The following is a 16728-nucleotide window of genomic DNA, read 5'->3' on the forward strand; positions in this document are numbered from 1 at the left end:
GAACTTACAAAGTTAGGATGTCGACATACTTTGACACGTGCTGTGAATATTTATTATTTAATTGTTCAAAGTTATTCCTTAATAGCTAAGGGAAGAGAATCCCAGGATCGAAACATAAATAAGTTAAGAATCTTTTAATTAAGATTATTAATTTCATTTTTAGGAAAATAAGAATTAGTAATGTGCATTTACTAATTAAAGATTTTCTGACAGATTTCGATCATTATTTTTGGACAGAGCATTTCCAGGAATTATGGAAACCGAATTTGTGCTTTAATGAATATCTTGAGAATATTTTCGGTTTTGGAAATTCTTTGGTGTCCAAACTTCCTAGTCTATAAATACTTGAAGTTTGCATTTCTAGCAAACTAATCCTTCGTAACAGGAAACTACCTCTTGCTGGCTGCTACTGGTGAAGCCGCCTATTCGGAGAGGAGAGTAACCTAATTAAGAGAAATCTCTTACGACCGCTCGTTTTAAAGTCTTCTTTGGGATTAAAAAGCTCTATTAGTACCGTTGGTGGGAAACTAGATAATTGCGGTTTATCTTTTGTTTTCGATTGATTTGATTGACTAACGGTGGTTGAACTTTGATTGCACCTAGTTTGTTTATTCTTGAGGATCTTATCTTCTGATATAAGATTCACTCAAACTAGTTCAGAGTTTCGACAAGGATCTTTAGACTGTTGTTAGTTCTAAAGACGATCTTGTGATAATCCATTGTTAACAGACTCCGTTATGTACGTGATTGATCACAAGAGATTCAAGTGATTGTGTGCAGGTGTTTATTAAAGATCTAAGAAGATTTGAAGACGAATAAGATATTGAAGATTTCTGATTAGTGGGTTCATAATCTTTGGTGTGCACAGTACTTGTTTCGGTAAAAAAAGGATCCAATTAATTGTCGTTTTTATCCTTGTGATAGAATTGGATTGATTAATTGAGTAGATCCGCATCAACACAATTCTTTGGATTAAGAGTGTTGATTGCAAAATATTAACGATTACTTTGGTAATTGAACATAAGATAGATCTAAGGACCTGACGAAGGAATTTATGTTAAGATAAACAGAAGAGCCTTTGTCCGACTCATATCACTTGGTTGAAGAGAGTTGATACCAAACAGATTTGTTGTTCTTTTACTGGTTGGAATACGAACCAAAGGAATTGTTCCAAGTACGTGACTTATTTATAAGTTGGAGGCGTGGGAATTCAGAGGAACTAGGTGAAATATAGGTTTAGTTGTTTGGTCTCAACTATACGAAGGTAGGTTTAATTTTATGTAGCGGCTTAATCCTGAGAGTATTCAATTCTGGACAAGGTCCCGGGGTTTTTCTACATTTGTGGTTTTCCTCGTTAACAAAATCTTGTTGTGTCATTTACTTTTATTTTCCGCATTATAATTGTTTTATTATAATTAAAGTAAATCACACAAACGTTAATTTATATTTACTTGATAAGTGAATCCTTTTGTGTTTGGTTAGGTCTGAACCTTTTTATCAAGTAAACATACTTCGTTGTTGTATCGTCTCGATCTCGTATCCATATACGATCACACGAAGTATGAATCGATTAGTTGCATTGTCTCAACCCAGTCCATAGACAATCACTTTTGGAGAAAGGACTTGTATGTAGGAAAAGTTTTATATTGAGGTATAATTGGGTACCCTCGTCTTTTCATCACTAGTAATAGAGTTTCATATATATAACTTCGCATGTTGTGTTTTCAATATTAACTACTTGAAAGTAACGTAGATAAAAATGGAAACAAGTCAAGTCTTGTATTACTAACCTCAAGTAAAAGGATGATGTATTCGTTGATGTCGGTACGTCTTCAGAATATTCAGGTTTTCAGAGTAATACTTGTATGTATCAACATTTATAGACTTCCTAGTCTAGTTTAACGAAGTTATCTCTAGTAATCTAATCAAGCGACTTTGAGTTTTGGTACTAAAATATGACAATCAATCTTGGCATACCAGCTCAATAGGTTCAACCGAGCAATGCTCTAACAGCAAGCTCAACAACAAAGACTTATTTCTGGTTTTCTGGTCAATAATACATGTAGGATAATTAGTCACTTGCAATTTGCGGATGAAATTCTTATTTTTCTTGATGCTGACATTTGATCAAGTGAAGATTAACTTCGCAAAAAAATCAGATTCTTGGTGTGGGTTTTGAAGGAGTTCTTTTCCAATTCTCTATAATTTGAGGATGTTATTCATGTGTGTTACCAACTATTTATTTGGGTCTTCCGCTGGGAGATAGATGTTGAGGTATTGCTAAGTGGGATAGAGTGGCCCCCATAGTGAACACATTGAAGGACTCTCTTTGGTCATCCAATTATAGGCTTTCTAGTTGGAAATAGCCATCTGCTTAAAAGAAATGATAAGATTACACTTATTAATGGTGTTCTTGCTAGTCTACTTGTCTATTTACATGTATCTCTATGAGATGCCTCTTTCTATTTTTAAGAAGTTAAAAAAGATTATGAGAGACTTTCTTTGGCATGGTAATATATGGGTAGAAAGAACTCTCATTTGGAACGTGGAGTGCTTTGTGTAGAAGGGAGAAATTTGGTGATTTGGGGATCAAAAGTCACAAAAAGATGAATCGGGTTTTGTTGTGTAAGTAGTCTTGGAGGTATGATGTTGATGAAGGTGCTCTTTGGAGAGAAATTATTATAGAAAAATATGGCTCAGATGAGATTAGTTGGATTGCTAAAACTCTTAAACGTTCTCATGGTTTAACTTTTTGTAAGGTTATTATGAAGTGTAGCCATTTCTCATGAAGCATGTTCGCTTATAGTAAATAATGGTTACTTGCAAGATTTTGGGAAGATATTTGGTTGTATGATAATCATATTATGAACAGTTTTCCTAACTTGTGTCTTGTTGATAGATCTAAATACATGGAGGTAACCGAGATAGGTGTTATGGATGATAGTGATGTTATTTGGAAGTTGCGTACTCCTAGAAGACTTAATGCTATTGAAAACACCGAGTTGATGTTGCTTACTACTGATTTGATCTCGCTTTCTTTTTTACTTCAGACTTTGAAGATAAAACTCAATGGTCGTTAGCTTCATCAAAATTGTTTTTCTATCAAGACAAGAGTAGTTAGTATCGTGTATCGGTATCGTATCAGCGAGGTGTGATACACCTAGAGAAAAGATTATATCAAACTTCATCGGCGATACACAATTAACTTTGTAACTTTACAATTTATAGGTAGACGTGCATTATGTTACTCAAAGTTTGAATGGAAGACATTTATAAAAAAACAACAAAACTAGTTTTACTGCTGAATTTGTATGTGATGAAAATTTAAAACAAAAAGACAAAAAAAAAACATTGTTAAATACATTTGTATCCTTAATATTTCGCCCGATATATCGATTCGATACGGTCGATATACTAGGAATACTCATATGTTGCCGATGTTTTGTGTGTCGTCGATGTAAAGGTCGATACAAGGTAAATTCTGATATTATCGGCTGTTACGACCGATATGTTAACTACATTGGTTAAAACTATGTATCATAACGACTAGAGATATGCTTCGAAACGAGTAGAGATGTGCAGTAGAAGGTGAGGTAAGAACTGATGTTATTTTCACCTTTATATGGGAAAAATTGTTTCTTTCTTTGGAAAATTGCCCGTGGCATATTAGTATATTATTGACTAGAGATATGCTTCGAAAAAAAGGTATGGATATACCAGCGGATTGTATTTATTTTTAATGAGCATGAAACCATTGCTCATATTCTACTTCATTGTACATTTGATAAAAAGATATGAATTAAATTCCAAGAAAAGCATAATTGGTTCTTTTTAATGCCGCCCGGCATCTCTATTGCTTTACAAGTATGGCAATTGTCTCATCCGTCTGCAGCTACTACTATGATATGGAATTTTATTCCGGTGTGCTCCTTTTTTGAGTTTTCAATGATTTGGGGTGGTATAAGCCTTTTATACCTTCTCTTTTTGGATCAATAATATTTTTATCTTTGTCAACTTTAAAAATAAATTAAAATTGTTGTTGAAAAATCTATAACCAATCTATAACCAAACATAAACAGATTATCGGACAAACCAGACATAAAAATTTGAGTCAAACCTTGCGTTCATCCACCTAAAATAATCGGGCAGGGCGGACAATCCCATAATAGGCCATCAGGTGCTCATGGCCTCCTCCGGAACTAAGACGGCACATGGCAAGCAGGCCTGCGGGCATTCTGTACACTTTTGACCAAAACGGACCCTTCGGCCCGCATTAAGAATTCTCTAGAAAACGACAACTCATTCCAAACTCCAGAAGACCAACTGCTTCAAAAGACCGCCAAAAATAAAGAAACCGAGAAACCAGTAGAACCCTCTAGAATACTCCCGAAACCTAATCCCACCATTTATAAACCCAACCTCACTATCTTGATTCTTACCAACGAAAAAAAAGAAGTTATATTCTCATCGCAATCACAAAATCAAAATCCCGATCACGAAAAATCTCTCTCTGTGTGTGTGAGTAATTCTAATGGCGAAAGTAGAGATGGCAGGAGAAGCACCAGAAACATTTGCGTTTCAGGCTGAGATTAATCAGTTGCTGAGTTTGATCATCAATACTTTTTACAGCAACAAAGAGATCTTCTTAAGAGAGTTGATTAGTAATTCATCCGATGCTTTGGATAAAATCCGATTCGAGGGTTTAACTGACAAGACTAAATTGGAGGCTCAACCTGAGTTGTTTATCAGAATTGTTCCTGATAAGGTTAACAAGACTCTCACCATTACTGATAGTGGTGTTGGGATGACTAAAGCAGGTACGATTTACTAAACCCTAACTGTTTTTGATTGTACTTTTTCATTTTTGATTTTGATTTGAATTTTATGTTAACTCGGTATGAATCGGTTATACTGAGTCGATTTTGTTTTTGAGACGGGTCGTAGATCAGAAACTGTTTATTAATTTAATACTGCAAATTTTCGATTACCTTGAAATTGTTGACTACCTTTGATCGGTAAAAATCCGTATTGTGTGTTCAAAATTTTGCTAGAACCGAGTCAGTGAGGAGATAGTACCGAGTTGACTGATCTCACCTCATTAATGAATGGTTCACTGAAATTCCTGAAAATTTCTAGTTGAATTATGACAACAGGGATGTCTATTTGGATTGTTTTATTTGTGATCTTGGGTTTTGATTGTAACTGCCATTGGGATTTTGCAGATTTGGTTAACAATTTGGGAACAATAGCAAGATCTGGAACAAAGGAGTTCATGGAGGCATTACAAGCTGGTGCAGATGTTAGTATGATTGGACAATTTGGTGTTGGATTTTACTCTGCTTATCTTGTAGCTGAGAAAGTTATTGTGACAACTAAACACAATGATGATGAGCAATACATCTGGGAGTCTCAAGCTGGTGGATCCTTCACTGTCACTAGAGATGTAGATGGTGAACAGTTGGGTAGAGGAACTAGAATCACCCTCTTCCTCAAGGAAGATCAGGCATGTAGAATTGCCTTGTTTTGGTAAATCGATAAAGTTAATGTTTGTTTACTGTTCGGTTGTCTGACTGTTGGTTGTTTGTTTATGCAGTTGGATTACTTGGAAGAGAGGAAGATTAAGGATCTTGTGAAGAAGCATTCTGAATTCATCAGTTATCCAATTTATCTCTGGACTGAGAAGACAACTGAGAAGGAAGTGAGTGATGATGAAGATGATGAGCCAAAGAAGGAAGAAGAAGGAGCTGTTGAGGAGGTTGATGAGGGGAAAGAGAAGGATGGTAAGAAAAAGAAGAAGGTGAAGGAAGTTTCTTATGAATGGGAATTGATCAACAAGCAGAAACCAATTTGGTTGAGGAAGCCAGAGGAGATAACAAAAGATGAGTACGCTTCTTTCTACAAGAGCTTGACTAATGACTGGGAAGAACATCTTGCTGTCAAGCATTTCTCTGTGGAAGGACAGCTTGAATTCAAGGCAGTTCTCTTTGTGCCTAAGAGAGCTCCTTTTGATCTTTTTGATACCAAGAAGAAGATGAACAACATCAAGTTGTATGTCAGGAGGGTGTTCATTATGGATAACTGTGAGGAGTTGATTCCTGAGTATCTTTCGTTTGTGAAGGGTGTTGTGGATTCGGATGATTTGCCGCTTAACATCTCTCGTGAAATGCTTCAACAGAACAAGATTTTGAAGGTCATCAGGAAGAATCTTGTGAAGAAATGTATTGAGATGTTCACTGAGATCTCTGAGAACAAGGAGGAATATGCTAAGTTTTATGAGGCATTTTCGAAGAACTTGAAGTTGGGCATTCACGAGGACAGCCAGAACAGAGCTAAGATTGCTGATTTGCTCCGATACTATTCCACAAAGAGTGGAGATGAGATGACAAGCTTGAAGGACTATGTCACCAGAATGAAGGAGGGACAGAAGGATATCTACTACATTACTGGTGAAAGTAAGAAGGCTGTTGAGAACTCCCCATTCTTGGAGAGACTCAAGAAGAGAGGCTACGAAGTTCTGTTCATGGTTGATGCTATTGATGAATATGCAGTTGGGCAGCTGAAGGAGTACGATGGAAAGAAACTTGTCTCTGCAACAAAGGAAGGGCTGAAATTAGATGATGAGACGGAAGAAGAGAAGAAGCTGAGAGAGGAGAATAAGAAGTCTTTTGAGAGTCTTTGCAAGACCATCAAGGAAATTTTGGGTGACAAAGTGGAGAAAGTTGTGGTTTCTGACAGGATCGTGGATTCTCCTTGCTGCTTGGTGACTGGAGAGTATGGATGGACAGCAAACATGGAGAGGATAATGAAAGCTCAGGCATTACGGGATAGCAGCATGGGATCTTACATGTCAAGCAAGAAAACCATGGAGATTAATCCTGACAATGGAATCATGGAGGAGTTGAGGAAGAGGGCAGAAGCTGATAAGAATGATAAGTCAGTTAAAGATTTGGTGATTCTACTATTTGAGACTGCTCTGCTGACTTCAGGGTTCAGCTTGGAGGAACCAAACACCTTTGCAGCCAGAATTCACAGGATGTTGAAGTTAGGCCTGAGCATCGAGGAAGAAGAGGAAGCTGCTGGTGATGATGCTGAGATGCCTGAGCTCGTGGAAGATGCAACAGAAGAGAGCAAGATGGAGGAAGTTGATTAAGGACTTGACAGTCTGATGGTCTAGTGGTCATTCCAGTGCTCTTTTTGTGTGGTGGTAGTCTATTGATCTGTTAAAATCTGGGTCTGTTTACTCTTTTCTTTTTTTAGGTTTTAGTATCTAGTCATGTCATGAAGTAGCAGTTTTTGTTGATAATCTATGGTTGTGTCCTTTCTGAGTATCCTTATAAATAGAAGTGTTTCTTTCTATGCTCAAATTGTGTCAAGTTCCAATTTCAATCTGACCATTTGCTGATGTATATGCAGTTCGATACAACTCATTGTGATGACATGTTCCTTATAGAGAGCTCTCACTGTAGGATGTAGGCTAACACTAATGGAAGTTGATGAAATGGACGTCTGTCAGAGTAACCACCCCAACTGAGCAAAACACCTTTGCAAACAAAATACCACTAATGCCTATTCTAGTATAGCTCAGTTTTATTTTGTATTTCCATTGCGAATCGTGTTGCTGTTAAGAGTGTTACCTTGTTGAAAGAACTGATTCTATAGTCTATTTAGTCACAGGTTTACGACCTGGTTGTCTGCCTACTACACAGGACCACAAAATCTCGTTCGACCAGGGCACATCTTTGGCAACAATACATGCTGCAAGATGTTCATGAATCCAACACCTCATGAAAATAGAAATTGTACTGATATTCCATGACTAGCCAGGACTAGAATGTAGTCAACAGACGGGCAAGCAGGATTCAGGTCTCATTTCATCACTCTAATTAGTCAAGAGCGAACCTAACATGCTCTGCCTACCTTGCAGTTAAATTATTTTTTTTTGTCAAGTAGCTGAAAATATGCCTACCTGTTAACGAAGTGTCCAATAGTTGGTCTTAACCTACTGTACAAATTTGTGTCGAAAAATTATGGTTAGAACCCAGTCGCACCTTTCACTCGCTGAAAGGTATTGGAAGTGCATCAATTTAATCTCACGCTTTTCTTTGAGAAGAAGTCTCAGAAGTCTAATGCCACAACGAAATCAAATGTTAAAACCAAATCACCCATATACATATCGCTATAATAGTAATAACAATCCAATATAATGAGCAAAATTGAATTTCTACTCTAATAAAACATTAAAGTTAAGCAGAAACGTCATTGGTTGTTCCTCTGATAAATGCATTCGTCTGGTTCCTAATAAAACCTTCCCTATCTTACAGGCTTAGATGTTCAAGGTTTAACCGAACATCCTCTTAGAGTTACCCTTTGATGTCTCATTTCTTTCTGTGAAATTCTAGTGTTTGATATTTGTATTAGCACATTTAGAACTCCTCAATAACAGATAAACACACTGTAGAAACGTGAAAACAATCCCTTGAATCATGGTCCTTAGCATTGTAGTACCAAAATAAGAACACATGTCCAATGCAAAGAAGATCCAAGCTTACAAAGTCTATCAAAAGAAACAAAGAGGTAAGCAGGGATGACGCCTAGGATGTCTGAAGTATAACAGTAACTGAAAGGCAGAAGAAGTTAAATAGAGTTCACTTCATCAAAGAAAATTCCAAGTGTGATAGAAAGGTACTAATGAAAGTAGGTAAAAAACCCTCTGGCCGGTTGCAAACAGCTGTGATGTTAACAAAACCCCTTTCAGTACTACATGTACAAAAGTTGGTCACAACAACGTCTTCTAGTCGAGATGATATTGCTAGTCTACTATCATCACCATCTTCTTGTTCCTATGGTCGCCGGGTGATCAACTTCAATCTGGCTTCATTAGCATCCCTGTAAGCACAAACAGGAGAAAGTTAACAGAAAATATGCCAGACTGTAAAACAAGAAATATGCCAGAGTGTAAAACAGGAAAATTAAAAGAAAAAAATGAGAAGTTACATTGTACTTGTTATTCTGCTTCAGACAAGATACAGATACATTTGACAGAATAGAAATGAGATTTTTCCCAAGTCCTACCACTTGATAGAGTTTATGGACAGATTTGAGCCTTCTAAACATGTTGTATTATCTAATGATTCTGTAAACCACATTTCTTAAAAATGTGGTTATTCTAGACAAATTTCTTTAGAAAGAGATTAAGACGTTCCAACAGGAAAACATAAAGACACTGATATCTAGAGAACATAAGGGACCTTCAGACAACCAAATTGGTTGCCAAATTTGAATAGGAATTCAAGCACTTCAATTATATGTCTTGATGGTCAACAAATGATATAATTAATAAATATGACACATGGAAATAGAATTCTTAATAAAGGTCGATAAAACTGAACCTGAATGCATCTACAAGCTCCTTGTTTTCAGGATCCAGCGTCAAACCTTTAAAGAAGGCATCTGCTGCTTCACCGTACCTCTGTGATAACAAATACAACAAAAGAATTAAAATGTGATTTGTCTCCAAAAAATCGAAAAAGCAAAGCAGAGGAAAAGACACGGACTTTCAGAATGTTGAGTGCTACGCCTGCCCTGTAGTATGCCTTTGGCCAATCAGGCCTTAAAGATATGCATTCAGTTGCATCCCTTAATGCTTCAGTTCCTTCATGCATACATGCATAACACGCACTCCTATTGGATAGTAGAGTGGCATCTGTAGGAGCAACTTTCAATGCCTATATTTTCATCACCAAAATTCAATTGTTAAAGCAGACATAACTCACAACACACAAGAGGAAACCCAAAAAATAAAATTATAAGAATGAAAACGTAAAGTAATAAACAGGTAGTTCAGACAGTAAGAAACTAAGACTTGAAACAAAATCTGACATAGGTAAAATTGGCTGGCTGGAAAAATCTCACGAGGTCTTTTACAAATCTTTTAATATTTTTTCCCTCCATACCCAGAAATGGAGTTGACAATGTTAATACAGTATTTTGTATCCCTTAAGAGTGCCCTAATTAATAGAGCGTGTCCATGATCATTAAAACAGTAAGGATATACAAACTTAATAATGCAATTCAATTTTGCAATTGATAAGTCACTAATATGATTTAACCACCATAGATCTATGCACTACCAGAAGCCCAGAAATCTGAAACAACTACTACTAAACTTTTTAAAGATCACAATTATGGCAGCTTTCAGCCTTATGTCTACTTCAAGAGCATACACTCATTCTGCTATATAATGGAAATGTGATGACCGCTTAGTTTCTCATGTGGTTAACTAAGTTTAACGCAATTTGGTTGCTCCATCTGAAAAACTGTATATCTTATTGTTCTTTATGATGGAACTACAAATACTCATGGTAGAGTTGGAAGAAAAGGAAACACCAAATAACGGTATTGAACTTTACCTGCATATCATACCAAACAAGCTGATAACTAGCACTACACTCATCTACCACTATACTTGTTGATTGTGGGTCAGAAATATACATGTAAAGCTTGAAGACATATTCACCTTCAGTATACACTAATAGGCTATATAAATTAACTCATCAAACTAAGTTTACTCTTACAAATCACCACCGAAGTGTTATTCAATTACCATTATGTTATTGAGGGATCATTTGCTTCAAAGGTGGAGATAAATACCTCTGAATAGCAGAACATCGCCAAAACATACTTCTTTTTCTTAAACGCTTCTGCGCCCTTCATTTTTCTTTGAAGAAATGTTTCAAAGTCTTCAGGTTTCTTCTGTTTGAAAGTTCGGATTTTGTATTGTTAAAGAATTCATAAACAAACTGGATGTAGAAGGCAATTAAGATTTAAAATGGTGGCGATGATAACAAAGAAAAGGAGATGTATGAAATGATAACTATACATATCACTGGTTTATCATTACATGACACATGTTATACATTGATGTGCGTACTTTACTTCATTATTCATCCATCCCTTCACTTCCTTTAATGTTCTTATATTCTTCTTAAATTGCTGATTTTTTCTAAAAGATTTAAGCCAAGAAGTGCAGGTGAGCTCTAAAGCCTTTAGTCCCTTGTCCTTATAAACTCTCCAATCCTTACTGCTAAAAGATACAAAGGTCCAGAATTTTTGATAAAATTTGGGCCTCTACTTAGTTAAATGGCTATCCCATAGCAAACTGTTGTAAATGTACATCTAGTTCTGAACATAAGGGCTTGTTCACAAGTAATAATTGTCAGGCACCTGCAATGTTTGATATGATGCAAATGACACAATAGCTAGACGTGCATGTCGAGCGAAGTCATCTGGCCAGTGATATTAGAATCAGCTATATAGGTTGGTATATCAGTAATATTGTAACTCTGCATTGCAGTAAACAGGTCGGATAAACTAATTTAGAGCTTGATGGATATTGTAGAACTTGTAGATGGACAAGAAGTAGCCAAATAATAGAAATGGCATATTCATACCAGCGGTTGAGAAATTTTATTATCCACTAAGGGGGTGTGGTAGGATAATAGACTGGTGGGCAATCAATAGAGGTTGATATACATATGGAGGAAAAAGCAAGATCATGAAGGATTACTACAGGTGCAAAGAGACAGAAGCATTTCCTGGTATGTTTCTCGATAAATAAGAACCTCCAAGTCTCCAACCCTAAACAGATAGAATCCAATTCATCAACTGTGTAAGATATAAATAGTGTACCTTCTTCTTTTTGGCGATCTCAGAATGCACATGCTCCATAAGTCCACCAATGGTCCAATTCGGATATGTTGGAATGCGAGAAGTCACAGGAAATAGAATCTCAACAATTTCATTTTTACCATCTCTAGCAGCCATTTCTACTGCAGTCACCCCTTCCTGTGTTTTAAAAATAGAAGAGAAGTTTGATTATATAAGCTGGATCATAGGAATAAGATAACCCGACATCTGGTCAACCCAGTTCTCTCAAATGGTTTTGCCAATTCTCTTGACTTCTGGTAGAAAAATCAGTCACATTCAACCAGCCTGCAACTTGCATTCTCAAGATATAGGTTTTCATGCAATAAGTGGGGCATCTTGGCAAACCTAGTGATTGAAAAGGAGGTGCAGCACACTAAGATGACAATGTCATTATTTTTTTATAGAAGTGAGTCAAATAACTCCAAGTATGACAAGGTTTATTAAATGCATTTTAATAGTCTCGTACACACACTACCTTTCACCAGTTCTTGTGAACCAGGGTGTTGGTCTCTTAGAGCATCCAATCCTGGGGTGGTGGTGTGCGACCCAATTTAAACTATCAGATGAACATCCTTAGAGTGGCCATAGGGGTTAGCTGAGCCCACAATGGGATGGGAGTGGGGGTGCGTAATGGGGGCCACAAGGTCATTTATATGGAAACCAAAGATGATTTCGACGACCAGATAGATTTCAGAAAAAGTTTGAACTGAAGAGAAATGAATTAGGAGGCTAAGTATTAGGTATCCATACATTATTTGTAACATTTGGATCAGCACCAGCCTCTAGTAAGCGCACGATAAATCCTGTCGCCCCATACATTACAGCATATATCAGAGGGGAAAATCCACATGATTTGGCATCTGGATCAGCACCTGCCTAGATGGATGCAAAAAAGAAAGGTATGACTTTATTAGTTATCGAGATATGCGGAAAAATAACCTGAAAATTTAGGAAGACAACACATTACATCTTTGAGAAGATTCTGAGATAAGAATTACACTAGCATGTGACCCTAAATATTATGTTTTGAGAGTTTGACACACATCCAAAATAATCTTTCACATTATTATGCATTTATATTTTTGGTTCAAGAATTCAATTTTAATGAACCAGACAAATTATTATTAATCATATGTAAGTTATGTGCACTTTATGACCAGCAAGCTAAACAGTATAATTTTACATCGTAATATTCAATACCGTAAAATGGAAAATTATGGGTGTTGTATCCATGTGAAGTGCGAACCATAATAATACAACTTTGGGTTGATTAACCAGGGTATGTGAATTGTGTACAGCACCAGCTTGTGTAACAGTCTTCATATGTAACCATTACCTTTGGACCCAGCAAATGAGCTATAGACCGACAGATGAAAATGGCATAGCCTAAGCAAAACAAGTTTGGAATCAAACTCGAGTCTAACTTTAAAAATTTACTACCAGACTACCAGTGGTTTTACTTAGAAGTGGTCAACCAGATAAATAAAGGGATGAGTCTTTTCATAGGCATGAATTGTAATCTAGATCAACTAAATGTGGATACTGTACAAATTCATTTATGAAACCAATGTGAATGGTTATACTCGCAAAACATTTCTTAGCAACCCTGAGAATATAATATTTAACAAGACATTGAGCCACCAAAAGGTTGAGACATTTTTGTACCTTTAGTAAAAGATCCATGATTGGCAGTGAATTGATCGCAATAGTCGATGTTAGTGGTGTAACCAAACCAAACAACACCACATTAGGCTGCATATAGGAAGGAACACAGATTTAGTTGATAGACCCCACCAAGTTGGAAAACCAATAGTAGATAAAAAAAAGTCATTTGTGCACTACAGGATACTCTAATTGTTTTCAAGTAGATAATCTACTCATTTCTTTACAAACTAAGTCAACGAGTTGCACAAAGTTCCTTAAACGCAAGGTATATCTTCATTTTAATAAAATATAACTGAAAGATTGTAACGATAACTGTTCATTTAGTTGAAAAAGAATAACTGTTCATTTAGTTGAGGAGAAGTCAATTTACATCTGCATGGTGATCCAACAAAACTTTAACAGCATCTATCTGGCCAAGAATAGCAGCATATGAAAGGGCTGTACCAGATTTAGTCGCTACATTAATGCGGACACCTTTTGAAAGCAACATTGTCTGTATCTCTCTATCTCCTGCAGATAAAGCAGCATATGATCCAAATGTAAAAGAACAAGAAAATCCAAATGCAAATAAAAAATTACATAAGAGATGAGCTACGTTTTTATGCAATTTTGGGATAAAGAAGTAGCAACATGGAAGAAGTCTACACTGCTCTAGTTAGATCGAGCACCAAGGTGAAGTATTTTACTATATCTCAAGGTTCACTATAAGAGGTTCCAACACATTCGCACTTGAGTGTACATCTAACTTTTGTGAAGTAGATATGCATGTAGTAAGTGTTTGCCTATATGTGGCATGAGGTAAGTCGTATGCCTCAATCTTCCAATGCTCCTGAAAACTCTAAACACTAAAAGTTTCTCAAAAAACTAACTTATGGGGGATAAAAACTCTTCGAGAAAGTTCATCTAAGCCTTAACCAAGCATGCTCATCTAATACAGAATAAAGTCCCACAGCAAGAGGTTTTTTGCAAAGAAAGCTATAAACCTATAATCCAACGATCTGGATAAAATAATTCACATTGTCAGTAAAGATCAGAAATAATATATATATATACACACAAAATAAGGAATAAAATTTTCTATACATGCAGTACCTTCTAAAGAATCGCTCAATTCTAACATTAAATTTTGCTTAAAAGGGCAAAGATAAGAATGGATTTTTTTGTACCAGGCATATTTTACTCGTATGCTAACCAATAAACCAGTCACAAGGGTTTATCTACAAAAATGATTTCCTTGGGGTTGACAGTAAGGTAGACAGTTAAAGTATTACATGTTCTCAAAAATACAATTGACTGATCGCTTGAAAGCATAGCATTAGCTAAGGCAAAAATGAAAGAATGAGCGCCTTTGTTGATGGTTTTGCTGGATTCATAAAGGTTGCATAATATTATAGCGTAAAGTAAAATGGCAGGGAAAGTTTGAATGTTAAAGTAATAAGCTGGGAATGGGCTTTCTCTTCCCGCTAATCTAATCTTTGCACATCGATGTCCATAAGTAGATAGCAGATCCCACTAACGGCACATATCAAAACTTAGTGCCACTGCGTCTAAAATCTTAACTACCATTGCTTACACTTACAAAAGATTAAGTGGAATATATAAACAAGTGCAGGCACACAGACATACGTAGATATATGGAAAACAGGTAGATTTATAAGAATGCACAAGTTCTGTTTTTAGGTTAAAGATATGTGAGGTACCTCCCAGTACAGCAAAATGCAAAGGAGTATTGGTTGTACTATCTGGATCATTTGATCCATCAGGATTGGCGCCTTGCTCGAGAAGATACTCTACAGTGTTAAGATGTCCCTTAACAGCTCCATATGATAAGGGAGTTACACCTGCAAAACAAAAAACAACAATAAGATAAATATTAATTTCAGCTGAAGAGGTTTCCCTTTATGTTTCCCGCAGATAGTTGGGAAATATAGCAAACCTTACTGGTCAAACAATTAATCCCATTTCACCCCCCTAAACTATGTTTGTTCAGGCATAACAAGGAAAGTATTCCAGTTATGTGACATCCTTCTAAAGAGGGCCACCACGAATCAAAAAGCGAACAAATAACTCATGGTGAGATCATCAACCCCAAAAAAGACAAAATTAACAAGCAGAAAGTTTACAATATGCTACTTAAAATCTTTGAAAAAGTGCTTGAATTTGTATTGTACAAGCAAAGAACTACAGCAAGATCCACCACATCTTGTTGACAACCAGTAACATAGTTTAACAGAATTGCCCTAACAATTTTTCCTAATCAATAAACAACACCTAAATGCCTAAATCCATGGTAATGAAGCAATAACTGGACAATAGTTAATAGTGAAATCTCAAATCTGCTCTCTAGGCATTTATTCTCTATGAAAACAAAATCAGTAGGAACGAACTAAATAATTCATTACCTGCGTCATCCTTAACATCAACATCAAGTTTCAACTCTTCGAGCAAGTAACTACAAACATTCACTCTTCCTCCAGCAGCAGCAAAAGCAAGAGATCCTCTTCCATCTCCATCCACAAGACGTTGGATGGTCTTTGCTAATCCATTCCCTCTCTTATCGTAAGACGAAGCTATCACTGAAAATCACCCAAAAATAACACACAAATAGAAACATAATTTAGAAAAGGAAAAAAATCATAAAAAATCAAACTATTATCTGGAGCTTACTTTTGAAAAGATCTAACTCCCCTGTGTAAGCAGAATTGAGAAGATCAAAATACGCCGACGTACGGCCTGCAAAAAGAGTCAAACTCAAACTCAAAATCAGCAAGAACAAAAAATTGAAAGATAAAAACATGGAGAACTCAAGGGTTTCGAATAAGAAGAAGAGTACAGACATGGAGAGTAAATCCTATTGATCTCATCTCTGTCCGGGCTGACATCCATATATTCTGGTACAGCTGCAAAATCAGAAAACGAAAATGTAAAAACTAGAAGAAGAAAATCCGACATCAGAAGTAAAGAAAGTAGCTAGAGTTTTACAGAGAAAGAAAACGAACATTGATACATTGATTGCTCTCCGTTTTAGGGTTTCAGGAGCAGAGATTTGTGTGTTTGTGCTAAGGGGGATGAGTAAAGAGAGATCTTATAAAATGAGTTTTTATTTTCTCTTCTTTGTTTTTTTAGGAAGACGCGCCAAGAAATTTCAGTGTAAGAAACGGTTAAACCCCTATAAAATTGACACATCACCCAAAAATAAGGGTAAAAAGTGTTGGGCTGTTGACCTACAAGAATACGGAGGTAGTTAAAACTCACCAACCACATCATTGAAAGCATGGCTCTAAATGTTGGGATTCAGGCCTAGGGAACGTTTGTATTCCTGAAAGGGTTGGTACTCATGCTGCCAGATAAGTGGAC

At 36.3% G+C, this 16728-nt stretch overlaps 2 protein-coding genes across 3 annotated transcripts; one reads left to right on the top strand and one right to left on the bottom strand.

Annotated features, from left to right (window-relative positions):
• Positions 1 to 4413: 4413 nt before the first annotated feature.
• Positions 4414 to 7364, top strand: LOC113304666 (heat shock protein 83-like). Its single transcript, XM_026553806.1, has 3 exons — positions 4414 to 4817; positions 5223 to 5503; positions 5594 to 7364. Exons 1-3 carry the CDS (start codon positions 4532 to 4534, stop codon positions 7148 to 7150), a joined length of 2124 nt encoding a protein of 707 aa, XP_026409591.1. The 5' UTR covers positions 4414 to 4531; the 3' UTR covers positions 7151 to 7364.
• Positions 7365 to 8573: 1209 nt separating this feature from the next.
• LOC113301621 (ankyrin-2-like) lies at positions 8574 to 16455 on the bottom strand. 2 transcript variants are annotated; one of them, XM_026550404.1, is made up of 13 exons: positions 16371 to 16455; positions 16209 to 16271; positions 16039 to 16104; positions 15774 to 15947; positions 15072 to 15212; positions 13742 to 13881; positions 13372 to 13458; positions 12457 to 12582; positions 11689 to 11844; positions 10651 to 10749; positions 9555 to 9725; positions 9390 to 9469; positions 8574 to 8886 (listed from the first exon to the last, which is right to left on the bottom strand). In XM_026550404.1, exons 1-13 carry the CDS (start codon positions 16378 to 16380, stop codon positions 8841 to 8843), a joined length of 1359 nt encoding a protein of 452 aa, XP_026406189.1. In that variant the 5' UTR covers positions 16381 to 16455; the 3' UTR covers positions 8574 to 8840. The 2 variants fall into 2 exon arrangements, with proteins under 2 accessions (XP_026406189.1, XP_026406187.1); XM_026550402.1 differs by having other exon boundaries at positions 10651 to 10752.
• Positions 16456 to 16728: the final 273 nt, after the last annotated feature.

Source organism: Papaver somniferum, chromosome 8, assembly GCF_003573695.1.
Source record: "Papaver somniferum cultivar HN1 chromosome 8, ASM357369v1, whole genome shotgun sequence".
Taxonomy (NCBI): domain Eukaryota; kingdom Viridiplantae; phylum Streptophyta; class Magnoliopsida; order Ranunculales; family Papaveraceae; genus Papaver; species Papaver somniferum.